The sequence below is a fragment of the Artemia sp. Qi Xiang Cuo genome, chromosome 2 (assembly GCF_049724085.1).
Source record: "Artemia sp. Qi Xiang Cuo chromosome 2, ASM4972408v1, whole genome shotgun sequence".
In the NCBI taxonomy this organism is placed as follows: domain Eukaryota; kingdom Metazoa; phylum Arthropoda; class Branchiopoda; order Anostraca; family Artemiidae; genus Artemia; species Artemia sp. Qi Xiang Cuo.
Window position 1 is genome coordinate 73,435,621 of NC_142795.1, and position 14,064 is coordinate 73,449,684.

General features: G+C 34.9%; 1 protein-coding gene across 1 annotated transcript in view; it reads right to left on the reverse strand.

The window, feature by feature from the left end:
* The window catches only part of LOC148955595 (uncharacterized), a 60,033-nt gene that overhangs the window by 17,737 nt on the left and 28,232 nt on the right, over positions 1–14,064 (reverse strand). The window contains exons 5-6 of the mRNA XM_089107721.1: positions 8,701–8,791; positions 4,139–4,454 (exon numbers count right to left, since the gene is read on the reverse strand). Of these exons, the coding sequence (XP_088963847.1) occupies positions 4,139–4,454; positions 8,701–8,791 (407 nt within the window). The remainder of the gene's footprint in view (positions 1–4,138; positions 4,455–8,700; positions 8,792–14,064) is intronic.

Sequence of the window (14,064 nt, forward strand, 5' to 3'; positions counted from 1 at the left end):
TACCAGAAAAAGGGTATCCTGAGGAGTATAAATTTCGAGATATTTGGCTGTGAATAACCATCAAAACGTTCACACAATATGTTAGGGTATTTGTAAAATTTATGTTGTAAGTTCCTATAAGTTTTTTTTATGTTCGGTGTCTAAGGATGAACAAACACTGACTTTCATTTTGAAGACTACAGATTTGATAGCATTTCTGGTGTTGGTACATAAGCAAATAAAATTTTTGCCAAATTCCTGATTTGTACTGCTATAAAACCTATTGGAATTTGTCTCTATTGGAACTACTCTCTACTGAAAATACTGAAGATCCAAATTTGAGCCAAAATTGTATACCGTCAAGTCGTGTTTTTTTTATCACTTTTGAGTTTCGGTAACGAGAAACGAACCGTTTTAAGCTCCAATAATTTTCTTGCACTTTTAGCACCTAGAGTTTAACTCTATATTACTCTATTATATCCCTTGCAATAAACAACCTCAGAAACCCTTGAATACAGACTACATATTGAGGAGCCACTTAACGGCCTTTACACCATGTAGGTTACACGTACTGTGTTTTGCTTTAGGGCGCTAATAATGCAATTTCAGCCTCAAACCTCCAAGACAGAATTGCTTAGAGTTCGGTCTAAACTTGAAATTATTTATAGTTCCGACTGGTGGGGAATTGCGGAGTGGAGAATCGCGGCAATTGGAGGTTTCGTGAGTAAGGAGTTTTTTTGGGCGAGGAGCTGTAGTCGGTGAGAAGTTGTGGTATGGGGATTTTTCTAGTCACTCTAGAAATAGCTACATGAGATTTCAGAGAAAAAGTAAGCAGTAGGATTAACTTAAAATGAATTTTAGACGTGTCTTATCTTTCCCTTGTATATTATCAAGGTTCGTGTTGCTACGGACGATGAGTTATAGAAGAAATAAAGACATTTATTTATACCGAAGATTGCCATGGTTACTTAGAGACAACTATCAGAAAGTGGCATACTTAGTAGAACTATATTATTCCATTTTTCTCTTTCAGAATTTTAACGTCGGTCTAGAATCATGGTGAATTTATTGCAAATCAAACAAACGCTTCTGTCCTCAATTTTTTTTCCTTGACCTGGCTTAAATACAAAATATTATTTTAAAGCTTCTCAAATAGATGGTTTCGTGCAGCCTCAGTAAATATTATCAAACTTTAAAAGTTATAAATTTAAACATTATTGGTTTTCAAGGGTAGATAAAGGGCCAATGTTCCCTGATTCTCATTAGCGGACTTGGGGACTATCGAGTTATACAAAATTACTGTTTGCCTCGTTTTTTTTTATTTTCTAATAAGGAAGGTATCAAATAAGACTATCAGGATACTGCTAACGCTAAAGGAAAGGGATTTCAAGCCTTTATTATTTCTAATCCACTTTGGATCTTGTACAGGATCCTCATTGGAACGGTATTAAATTTTTTAAATATTCTGCTTTATATACCTAGGACAATAAACGGAATATAGGGCCACTTCATTTCTTCAATAGCAATTTTCGGGACTCAGTTTCATATAAAACGAAGAATAAAAAATTAAATAATTATGAGGACCCCTGGCAGAATTAACGAGTAAAACGGACTATGGCTTGTGTCCACTATTCGGCCCTCAATGTGCATTTACTCTCACTATGGGATACTTTTAATTTCCGATCATGAAGAAAAAAGACACAGATCGAACATAATTTCAAAATATTCCACGGCACTAAAAAACCGGGAAGTAAGTTATCATCAATATTTTTGACCTGAAATTTTCGGGGAATTTTTAACCAAACTATTAAATCAAATTATATAATTTTTTTGTATATATACTAGTTCAATGGCATTTTTTCTAGGACATATGGTTCTGTGCAATTTAATCCTTTTCCTACGGCTGATTTAATTGATTTGACCCACGTCTATAACCGTTTGAATCATGATGAAAAGATGATGGCTCTATGAAATCCGAATAAATTGGCAAAATATTCTCATCTTTTATTTAGTTAATTGCTTTAAGTAACAATAGCGACTAAATATGAAAAAATGCAGGGATTTAAGAAAAACGTCTTGTTTGTATGATAGCCGGTAAAACATAAATTTGACTCCTAAACACCTATGGAGAATCTTAGGAAGTGGCATTACTGAAATAAGATCGTATAAAAACCTGTATTGATTGGTGCAATATACGGTTTCTATTCCTAAAGGAGCTTAAACACAGATTGCGAGGGCAGATTTTGCCTTGTCTAAATTTATGCATAAGTCGATTAGAAAAGGCTAAATTTTTCTCCCCTTCCTAGCTAATGACCTTTCTGAAACCATAATAAGATGCCATCAAACAGTTCGTGGTAACAAACTGTGATTAAGAAGCGAAAGTTACGAGCCTGAGAAAGTTTACCCATTTTTCAAAAACAACGGGAAACACCCTCAAAACATCAAGTGATCTGAATGAAAATCAAACCATTAGATTCAACATATTAGACTAGAGGACCCTAGTAGAGGTTTCAAGCTCCTATATACAAAATGTAGAATTTTGCATTTTTTGGCAGATGCATTATCACGGATGGGTGTTTCTTTGCTGTTCTTTGTTGTTGTTTTTTTTCTCAGGGGTGATCATATCAAACCGGTGATCATAGAAGGTCAGGAGAAGGATCATTTGCTCGGAAATCAAAATTTCTAGTGCCCTTTTTAAGTGACCAGAAATATTAGAGGGCAATTAGCCCCTCCCTCGTCCCTTTTTTTCCAAAGTCGTCTGATCAAAACTTCGAGAGCCATTTTGTTCAATATAGTCAAAAGATCTTATAACTATGTCTTTGAGGATAAAATGACCCCCAACAGCCCCCGGGGGAACGGCTGCAAGTTATGAACTTTCCCCATTGTCTAAATATAGTATTGGCTATTGGGAAGCAAAGACATTTTGGGGGAGGGGATTTTTGGTGGGGGGTGGGGGTGTTGTAAGTGGAACGATGTTTCCGTGGAGGAATTTTTCGTAGGTGAAGGAAATTTCCCTGGAGGGGGAGCTGGATTTCCCGGCATTATTAAAAAAAACGATCAGAAATTAAATAAAAAAAAAGCCTTTTCAACTGCAAATAACAAGCAACATTAAAAATTAAAACGAACAGAAATTATTAAGTATATGAGGGGAGTTGCCCCCTCCTTAGTACCTCATCTTTTACGCTAAAGTTTTTCCGAAATATTAAAAAAGGTTATTATTCTAATTAAACGGCGCTTGTGTTTCAGGAGTCATTCTTAAATAATTTGAACAAAAAACCAAACTTTAGCATAAAGAGCGAGGTATTGAGGAGGGGATGCGTAATTATTACGATTATATACGTAATAATTTCTGTTCGTTTAAAGTTTTAATGTTGCTCTTTACTTTCAATTGAAAAAATTTGTCTGTTTTATTTAATTTCAATGCTACGATCAGGGTGGTGAACGTGATCCATACGTATCGTGGTCATTTTGAAAACATTACCCTCCGGTGTCACATTTTGGACCAGAACAGCTGCGCATTGTCAATGCGCATGTGTTGTAAGGCGGCTACTAAAACTGTACCATTTGTCTCCAATTTGAACGAACCATGGCGTGGAATAAAAGGCTTTGATTGAATTAAAGTGATCACATAACATCACTTTTAACTAATCAGAGACAGTTTCCACTGACATAAAGTAATTGAAAGAGAAAGTGGTGTTTTATGTCTTAAGTCAAAGCGTCACTGACATTAAATGAAAACCACTCTTTCACGCGTAAAATAGAACTCCATGCTACTGCTTGTTCGAATTTGAAACAGGTGTCTCAAATTAGGTACATATGGTTCAGATTTGAAACGAAGGGCCAAAATAGCGATACTGAGGACTACGCAATAGGGGCGTAATTTACTATGGGGCAGGGGGAGCAACTGCCCTTTCCCCCAGAACCCAGTAGCCCCCCCACCCCCCACGCCAGTTGAAATTTAGCGTTTTCAAAACTAATATAAGCCTATATAATTCAAGCATCCACAGAAACATATCAGTTTTCTTTAGTATAGGCCTACCTTTGTCTTTATGGCACTTCATAGCTCGTTTTTCATTTTTCCCTGTCATTTTCACTTGATTTAAGAAAATCAGCTCCGACTTTGCCCCAAATTCGAAAAAAAAAAATGCAGAATACTGACCTTATGTGTATCTTAAGACCATATCGTCTAGAATAGACTTTTCCACAGTAGATACAAATATGCCCTCGCTGTCCATATCTCGGTCCAGAAAAATTAGTTACATAGTCTTCTATTTCTCCTGGGGATATCAACTGAGATCTTTCGACTGATAATGATGGATTTTGTCTTGGTTGTTTACATGCTCCACCATTCTTAATGGCTTTCCAGAAGTCAGAGATTGAGGTACTCCTACAGCTTAAGAACTGATGAATACGCAGTTTATTTTGAGATGTAAAGCTGGCATCACAATTATCACACATGTAGGTTCCTTCAATTTCTACAAGTAAAGGGATAAATTACAGAGAAGGTACTATCAGGAAAGCTTCAAATGTACGAGAAGCTAATAAAAAGATCCTAGAATGTATTCGTTGTGACTGTTCTGCGCTGAATTAATAAAATTCCTTGTCAATAAACTGATGTAGCGGCGTCGTGATGTGTCAGTTGACTATGTTTAAAGGTTAGTTCTAAAAGTATACCTTAGTAGCTGGAAAATATTACATACTAACGAAAGAGCTGGTTGGACGACCGATAGAAAAAAGAAACATGTAAACTTATTCTAAAAAATGTAGCATATACTCTCTTGGGAGGAATAGAGAAGTACATTTAGACGCTTCCCCAAACACATAATTATAAGTCTGTTTACCACCCCCCCCCCCCTATTTTTTTTTTTTTTTTAGCTTCCGTTACCTATTGTATGTAGATTAATTAAAAAAACTTTCCGAAAAAATAAGTTTTTAAAATAAAATTAAATGCAATATCAAACTTAAGCTCAGCATATAAAAATACATTTTAAAATTGCAATTCAAAACGACAAGAAATTAACATTACAGAATAAATGAAACCCAAAACGAAAAGAAATCAAATAAACAATCATAGCAAAAACATACAAAAAGTAATGATATAAATGAATAAATAGATCTTAAAGCGAGTAATGCTTAGATTGAATATGAAAATCAAGCTTAAGACGAAAAAAATATTTTCCTTTTGAAGCACGAATAAAACTTAAAAGGAGCAGAAATTAAATAAACATTCAAGGCAAAGAAACATACGATAGATATTAATGTAAATTAATAAATAAACCTTAAAACGAGTGAAACTTAAATTGAATATGCAAAGTAAGCTTGAAACAAACAAAACTCACCACAAACAAGAGTTTGGGTATGACCTCCTTATCTCACTGTAAAAGTCTAAAACCTACTGCGTCATTGGCGCTTTGCTGAAAACCAATTTTGTGACAAATATTTGCTTTTCTACTTATCTCTTAAAAAAACATTAAAATTATAGTAACATTTTAACTGATGAGCTTTCAGCAATTAATATCATTATACATCAAATATTCAGTTTAATTTATTAGCTCTTTTAAAAGTTGTTAAAGACGAATATAGTTTTCCTATAAAAAAATGATTGATACTGACTACTTCCCTAACTGTAAATAAAAATCAAAAGCCTACTGCGTCATTGGCGCTTAAATGAAAACGGATTATATTAAAAATACTTTATTTTCCAGTTCTTACAGCATTGAAAATAAAAATACAATTACAGCGAAATAAATTCTTGAACTGATGGATCTTTCAACAATTATTATGATTATACATAAAATATTCAATTTTATCTTTATTATACTTTCCAATAATTTTAAAGACGCATTTTGTTTCCACAAACGCATCAACGACACGGTAGCTTCTAGACTTTTGCAGGGAGAGAAGAAGGTGATACCACAACCCTTGTTTGTAATAAATTTTAATCGTTTCAGACTTGATTTCTCTATACGATTTAAGTTTCACTCGCTTTAAGATTTATTTATTAATTTACATTAATATCTATTGTATGTTTGTTTGCATTGATTGTTTATTTAATTTTTGTTCGTTTTAAGTTTTATTTGTACTTCAATAGGAAAATATTTTTTTTCGTTTTAAGCTTGATTTTCATATTCAATCGAAGAATTACTCGCTTTAAGATCTATTTATTCATTTATATCATTACTTGTTGTATGTTTTTTCTATGATTTTTTATTTAATTTCTGTTCGCTTTGGGTTTCATTTATTCTTTAATAGTAATTTCTGGCCGTTTTGAATTTGAGCTTTAAAAGGTATTTGTATCTGTTGAGCTTAAGTTTAAAATGGCCTTTACTTTTCTTTGAAAAACTTATTTTTTCGGAAAGTTTTTTAAATTAATTTTTAATTAATTTTTGTTCGTTTTTGATTGCAAAAAATTTTAAGCTTTTAAAAATTCCTTATTTCGGAATCAAACTTAAAAAAAATCAAATATTCATCGAAGTATCAAAACTGATATCAAAATATCAAAGTGAAAATATGGGTTTGTGTCAACTTCGGAGTTTTTATTATCTTATGTTTGAACTATTTTTAACAAAATTGCTATCTCAAAATTTTTATCGGATGGGTTTGGCGAAAAAGGGCGTGGGAGGACTTGATTAAGCTTCGGTCTCTTTTGACTCTTTAAAAGTGAATTAGAACTTTCTATTTTCAATCTTTTAATCAGTTTTAACTTGTTTTTTTTTATCTTGTTCTTCTTCTGTCTTTCGTGCTGAAGCCGCCTTGTTTGTGATACAGGCGAAATATCCGCGTTGTTTTGCATTTGTCTTTTCTCTCCACTGGCCGCAGTCTCGTTTATTGTTTTATTTTTCATTGAGATTTTTCTCTTTGTTGGTTTTCTGCCCTCGGGCCCCGGTGGGTTGTGTTAACACCGGATTTTTTTTTATATAATCTTTGAACTATTTTTAACAAAATAGCTATCTTAAAATTTTTTTTGGATGCATTTGAGACAATAGGGTTTAGGGGGGGGGAGGTGGGTACCCTCCAATATCTTTCGACGCTTAAAAAGTGAACTACAACTTTCAATATCCAATCAAATGAGCCCTCTGAAGTTTATACGACAATGTTGTCTATGCAAAACCTTATATACCCCCACGGCATAGCTTAAAACCCTTGCCCTGAGGGGTGTGGGCGAGTTGTCATCTTCAAAGACCTAATCTCCAGAACTTAAAACTACGTTGAACAAAATGGCTGTCTAAAAACTTTGATTGTATTTGTTTGGGGAAAAGGTGGGCGTGAGAAGGGGGCTAATTGCCCTCAAATCACTTTCGACTATTAAAAAGGGCACTAGCCCTTTGAATTTTCGATCAAATGCGCCTTTTTTCAAGTTTCTACGACACCGCCTTCTATAAAAACCTTATATGCCCCCAGGGTATAACTGAAAACCCTTGCCTTGAGGGTTGTGGGGGAGTATCCTCCTCAAAAACATATTTTCAGTCTGTAAATCAACTACGCTGAACAAAATAGCTCTCTCAAAATTTTTATTGGATGAGTTTGTGGGACTGATGGGCGTGGGGGGGGGGGGCTATTTGCCGTCTAAAACCTTTATACGATAAAAAATGGCACTAACCCTTGTAATTTACAATAGAATGAGCCTTTTTTGAAGTTTCTACGACACCGCCTTCTATAAAAACCTTATATGCCCCCAGTGCATAACTTAAGACCCCTGCCCTAAGGGTTTTGGGGGAGTGTTCTCCTCAAAAACATATTTTATATTTGGTAATCAACTACGCTGAACAAAATGGCTATCTCAAAGTTTTGATTGGATGTGTTTGGGGAAAGGATGGGCATGGGGGAGGGGGGCTTGTTGCCCTCCAATCACTTTCAACTATTAAAAGGGGAACTAGCAATTTGAATTTCCAATCGTATGAGCCCGTTTTGAAGTTTCTATGACAACGCCTTCTATTAAAAACTTATATGCCCCCAGGGCATAACTTAAAACCCTTGCCCTGCGGGTTGTGGGGGAGTTTCTTCATAAAAAACATATTTTATATCAGTAAATCAACACCGCTGAAATAATTAGCTTGCTAAAATTTTTTTTTGTATGTGTTTGGGGTAATGTTGGGGGGGGGGGGGGGGTTAGTTGCCCTCCAATCACTTTCGAAAATTAAAAAGGGCAATAGCCCTTGAAATTTCCAATCGAATGAATCTTTTTTGAAGTTTCTATGACAAGGCTTTCTATAAAAACCTGATATGACCACAGGGAAAAACTTTACAACTCTTGCCCTGAGGGTTGTGGGGGAGTGTCCTCCTAAAAACATGTTTTCTATCAGGAAATCAACTACGTTGAACAACATGGATATCTCAAAATTTTTATTGGATGTGTTTGGGGGAAGGATAGGCGTGGGGGGGCTAGTTGCCCTACAATCATTTTTGACGATTAAAAAGGGCACTAGAACTCTCGATTTCCAATCGAATGAGCCCCCTTTGAAGTTTCTATGACGACCCCTTCCGTATGAAGTGCCTCTGGGAAAAAAAAATAATAAATAAATAAATAATAAAACATTGCAGCCGTATGGCCTTTACTATAGGCAACGCTACAGCGTTGCCTCTGATGTTAGGGACGTTTACCAATAATCAAAGAAAGGTTTTGGGATTCATACGCATATTGCCTTAATGCTGTTTTTGTTGGATCCACAGTTCCATTTACAATATATTCCTTTATTAATGCTACTAAAACTAAAAACTCACCAAACCACCAAGCCATTTCAAGCCAACGCAGTTGAGCTCGCTTCCTTTCCACTCTATTCAGAACTACACTCTTTACTCTCTTCTGTGAAGTCTACTGTAGACGGATTTCACAAAAAGGTACAATTTTTGGAAGTCTATTAGACCCTCAAAATATCAAAGCAAAAACAGTAATTTTTATAGACGGCAAATATTTGTGAATCATTTCCTTTGCGATACAGCCTAGTCATAACTTTCTTGTTTTGGCCAATGTATGGATGGTGATACCAAAGGTTTGCTACCTCTCACCAATACTCTACAGTCCTTGTAATTTGTATTCAAGTCAAAAACTGGTAGCCAGTCTAATATATTTACACTATTATATATAATATATCTATTTAGACTATATATCTATTATAATATATTTAGACTAATATATATAATATATCTATTTCAAGGAATCTTCTTTTGAGATCCTTTCAATTATACCGAAAATTTTGAGGTCGATTGGGAGGACTGAAATGCAAATAAAGTATTTCAGGTAGAGCAATGAAAAATAATTTGTTGAGATGATAATAATAAATGTATTGCATCCCCATTTTGTAAGATTATCGCCTATGCTTATGACTGATGATAGTTTTGCTTACATTACTTGGTGCAGTTACAGCAAGTGCAGTCCGATACTGGCGGATCCAGGGGAACCCCTGGCCCCCAAGATTTTTCTGGCGCCCTCATTCCATGTTTGTTTCTCTGTTTTTCAGTGTCTTTTCTTTTAAATAAATTTGTTAATTTGGTCAATTATTGGCACCTTTGTCACATTGCCCCCCCCCCTCCCGAGATTTTGCTCTAGATCCGGCTTTGCAGTCCGAAGTGGAGCTACGTTATAGCAAGTAATGGGAGGGGGGATGTCTCCAAGTTCCTGTATTATAGGCTTTTAAAACACAATTCGAACGATTTTAATAGGATTTCAAGCAATATGTTAAGCAATAGAATTGAGTTTCAAATTTAAGCCACATTTTCACAAAATCTGTAAAAACCTTTAAATCTTGATATAGCAAAGGGAAAGATATAGCACACAAATTTATAACGCAAAGTTCGTCCAAGACCATCAAAGGTCGGATTTTTTGGAGCAGAATACTTGTAAAGGCCTATCCAGAACACAATTTAGGCTCTGAATCCATTCCTGAGAGGTATGCACATTTAACTTAACTTCTTTCCAAGATATTGATAAGCACACGATCTAGAATTCTACCCTTAACTTATACAGGCTTCAATATCAGGTGCATTTCTTTCATTCCCCTTTCCACAAAATCAGCATACATTTCCAGTCTAGCTTGAAAAAGCTTTCTTTCTTTCTCTCAATGTAATTTTTATCTTTCTTTTTTCTTAATGGGCGAAGAGTTACAGAAGTCTGGATATAAAAGTCATCTTTTTTTGTTTTCAAATGAGATTGAATTAGCTTTATCTGAGCGTATATTCTGAGCGAGTCTTCAGGCACAGTTTTATTAACTTGATGATATGCAGGGCACAAGTCACAAAAATTACTCTAGTTATAAACTGACACAAAGTGTAACTGGTTGCTGTAAATTAAATTCATTTTCATGTAGAACTAATAAAAGTGATTGTTCCAATTGTGATTGTGTGACGAGGAGACTTCATATCATTATCTTTTGGAATGTAAATTTTTTGAATATGAAAGAACTGAAATTCAATTTAAATTACAAGGGTTTTCTTACTCTATAATTTTAATATTAATGTTATGTGGTTCATTAAAGAAGCTCGGTATGCCGTTTTGGAATACTTGAACCGAACAAAGAGACTAGATATTGTATAATTTACTTTTTTTTTCATTTTTTCTTCTTCTTCTTCTTCTTTCCCTTTCATTTACTTACTATTAAGTGCTAATAATTGTTGTCAACTTGTTCTTTTTCCTTTTTCCTTGCTTCTTTGTGGGGTTTAGTATTGTGCTTGTGATTTTCAGTTTTTGATATTTTATGCTGTATTTTGTAGACTAGATTGTGAAATACTCTGTACGGGTATAATCACTGAATAAAATAATTCCTGTGCAGAGCACTCAAAATTAAAAATCAACCAGTTAAAGTAGGCAAAACTATTTTTGAATTAAAGTAAATGTGCATACCATTAATTGATTATTTTGATACAAGTAGAAAGGAGGGTTCTACTCGTGACATGACCACGTGGTTTATGGTTTTCTCAGCGAGAATGAAAAAACAGTATTTTTCTCACTTGAAAAACCAGGAATTTTCTCACTTTTATGAATGTTTTCATGGATGGTTATGTGTGTTGGTCAATTTATTTGATGTTTTTCATGGATGGTTATGGATGATTTATGGTTTTTGTCAGTGAGAATGAAAAAACAGAAACTTTCTCACTTGGAAAAACATGAATTTTCTTACATTTATGGTTGTTTTCTTGGACGGTTATGTGTGTTGGTCGATTTATTTGATGTTTTTCATGGATGGTTATGGATGATTTATGGTTTTTGTCAGTGAGAATGAAAAACAGGAATTTTGTCACATTTATGTCTGTTTTCTTGGATGGTTATGTGTGTTTTATGGTTTTTGTCAGTGAGAATGGAAAAACAGGAACTTTGTCACATTTATGGTCTTTGTCAGTGAAAATGAAAAAACAGGAACTCTGTCACTTTCATGGATTATTGAGTCATTAATCAAATTGTTTCCAGGCAAGTTTAATTAATGTCTGACAGATGACGTCAAGTTAATTAATGTCTGGAGTTCTACCAAGAGAAATGTCTCCGGGCAAAGTTTAGATCACACTTGACAGATGATGTCGTGATTGATTGATTGACATGAAAGGGTAATTAATTTGTTGTTCTAAAGAGAATTGATTCACGAAAGGGAATTAATTTGGAGTTCTTCCAGAAGAATCGTTTCCGACCAAATGTTTTGATCTTAGCGCGCGACAGGGTTTCTTTTGTAATTTCAAATGTGAAAGCATAGGGATGCTAAACAAAAGGAACACGCTAAAATTACGTTTAGAGATTATTTGGGCGAAACCGTTTTAACCATTTTATGGAATTATTTCGGCGAAACAGTTGGAGACATTCTAAAAGATGATTATAGAAGAGAATTTGAGGGTAAAACTCTGTGGTCGTTATGATACACAAGTTCGATTTTAACAGTGTCGTAAGGTCCTCTACCACAACCCAAAGGGTTCCGATCCCCCTACCCCAACCCCAAAGGGTTCCAATCCCTCTACCCCAACCCCGAAGGAAGCCACCGGTCCTCAAAGGTCCACTGGGCTCCCAAAGGGCCCCCCGGCCCTCAAGGTTCCCCCAGAACCCCCCCCCCCCGGGGCCCAAAGGGCCCCTCCCCCCTTTGGCCCCCCAAAGGGGCCCCTCTCCCTCCATCTCTTCCCTCCTCCTCCCCTTCCCCTCCCCTCCTCCCCTCCCCTCCTCCTCCCCTCCTCCCCTCCTCCTCCTCCTCCTCCTCCTCCCCTCCCCTCCTCCCCTCCCCTCCTCCCCTCCCCTTCCCTCCCCCATTTTTTATACTTTTTTTGTGCATTGAGACACAGAACGACCCCCTCCCCCGGCCCCTCCCCCCTCCAAAGGTCTGATTTTTCAAAGCTCATTTTGAATTTCCTTCGTTGAAATGCAAGAGTTGGAATGTTTCAGTAGTGTTTGGTTGTGGTTTACCTAGTCACAGTTACATTTTCTTGATTTTTCAAAGTTCATTTTGAATTTCTTTCGTTGAAATGCAAGAGTTGGAATATTTCAGTAGTGTTTGGTTGTGGTTTACCTTGTCACAGTTACATTGTCTTGATTTTTCGAAGTTCATTTTGAATTTCTTTCATTGAAATGCAAGAGTTGGAATATTTTAGTAGTGTTTGGTTTACCTTGTCACTGTTACATTTTCTTGATTTTTCAAAGTTCATTTTGAATTTCATTCATTGAAATGCAAGAGTTGGAATATTTCAGTAGTGTTTGGTTATGGTTTACCTTGTCACTGTTTCATTTTCTTGATTTTTCAAAGTTCATTTTGAATTTCTCTCGTTGAAATGCAAGAGTTGGAATATTTCAGTAGTGTGTTGTTGTGGTTTACCTTGTCACAGTTACATTTTCTTGATTTTTCAAAGTTCATTTTGAATTTCTTTCTTTGAAATGCAAGAGTTGGAATATTTCAGTAGTGTTTGGTTGTGGTTTACCTTGTCACAGTTACATTTTCTTAATTTTCCAAAGTTCATTTTGAATTTTTTTTCGTTGAAATGCAAGAGTTGGAATATTTCAGTAGTGTTTCGTTGTCGTTTACCTTGTCACAGTTACATTTTCTTGATTTTTCAAAGTTCATTTTGAATTTCTTTCGTTGAAATGTAAGAGTTGGAATATTTCAGTAGTGTTTGGTTGTGGTTTACCTTGTCACAGTTACATTCTCTTGATTTTTCAAAGTTCATTTTGAATTTCTTTCGTTAAAATGCAAGAGTTGGAATATTTCAGTAGTGTTTGGTTGTGGTTCACATTGTCACAGTTACATTTTCTTGATTTTTAAAAGTTCATTTTGAAATTCTTTCGTTGAAATGCAAGAGTTGGAATATTTCAGTTGTGTTTGGTTGTGGTTCACCTTGTCACAGTTACATTTTCTTGATTTTTCAAAGTTCATTTTGAACTTCTTTCGTTGAAATGCAAGAGTTGGAATATTTCAGTAGTGTTTGGTTATGGTTTACCTTGTCATGGTTACATTTTCTTAATTTTTCAAAGTTCATTTTGAATTTCTCTCGTTGAAATGCAAGAGTTGGAATATTTCAGTTGTGTTTCGTTGTGGTTTACCTTGCCACAGTTACATTTTCTTGATTTTTCAAAGTTCATTTTGAATTTCTTTCGTTGAAATGCAAGAGGTGGAATATTTCAGTAGTGTTTGGTAGTGGTTTACCTTGTCAAAGTTACAATTTCTTGTTATTTAAAATTTCATCTTTGATTCTTTTTCGTTGAAATGCAAGAGTTGGAATATTTCAGTAGTGTTTGGTTGTTGTTTACCGTGTCACAGTTACTTTTTATTGATTTTTCAAATCTCATTTTGATTTTATTTCATTGAAATGCAAGAGTTGGAATATTTCAGTAGTGTTTGGTTGTGGTTTACCGTGTCACAGTTACATTTTTTTGATTTTTCAAAGTTCATTTCGAATTTCTTTCGTTGAAATGCAAGAGTTGGAATATTTCAGTAGTATTTGGTTGTGGTTTACCTTGTCACAGTTACATTTTCCTGATTTTTCAAAGTTCATTTTGAATTTCTTTCATTGAAATGCAAGAGTTGGAATATTTAAATAGTGTTTGGTTGTGGTTTACCTTCTCACAGTTACATTTTCTTGATTTTTCAAAGTTCATTTTGAATTTCTTTCTTTGAAATGAACTTG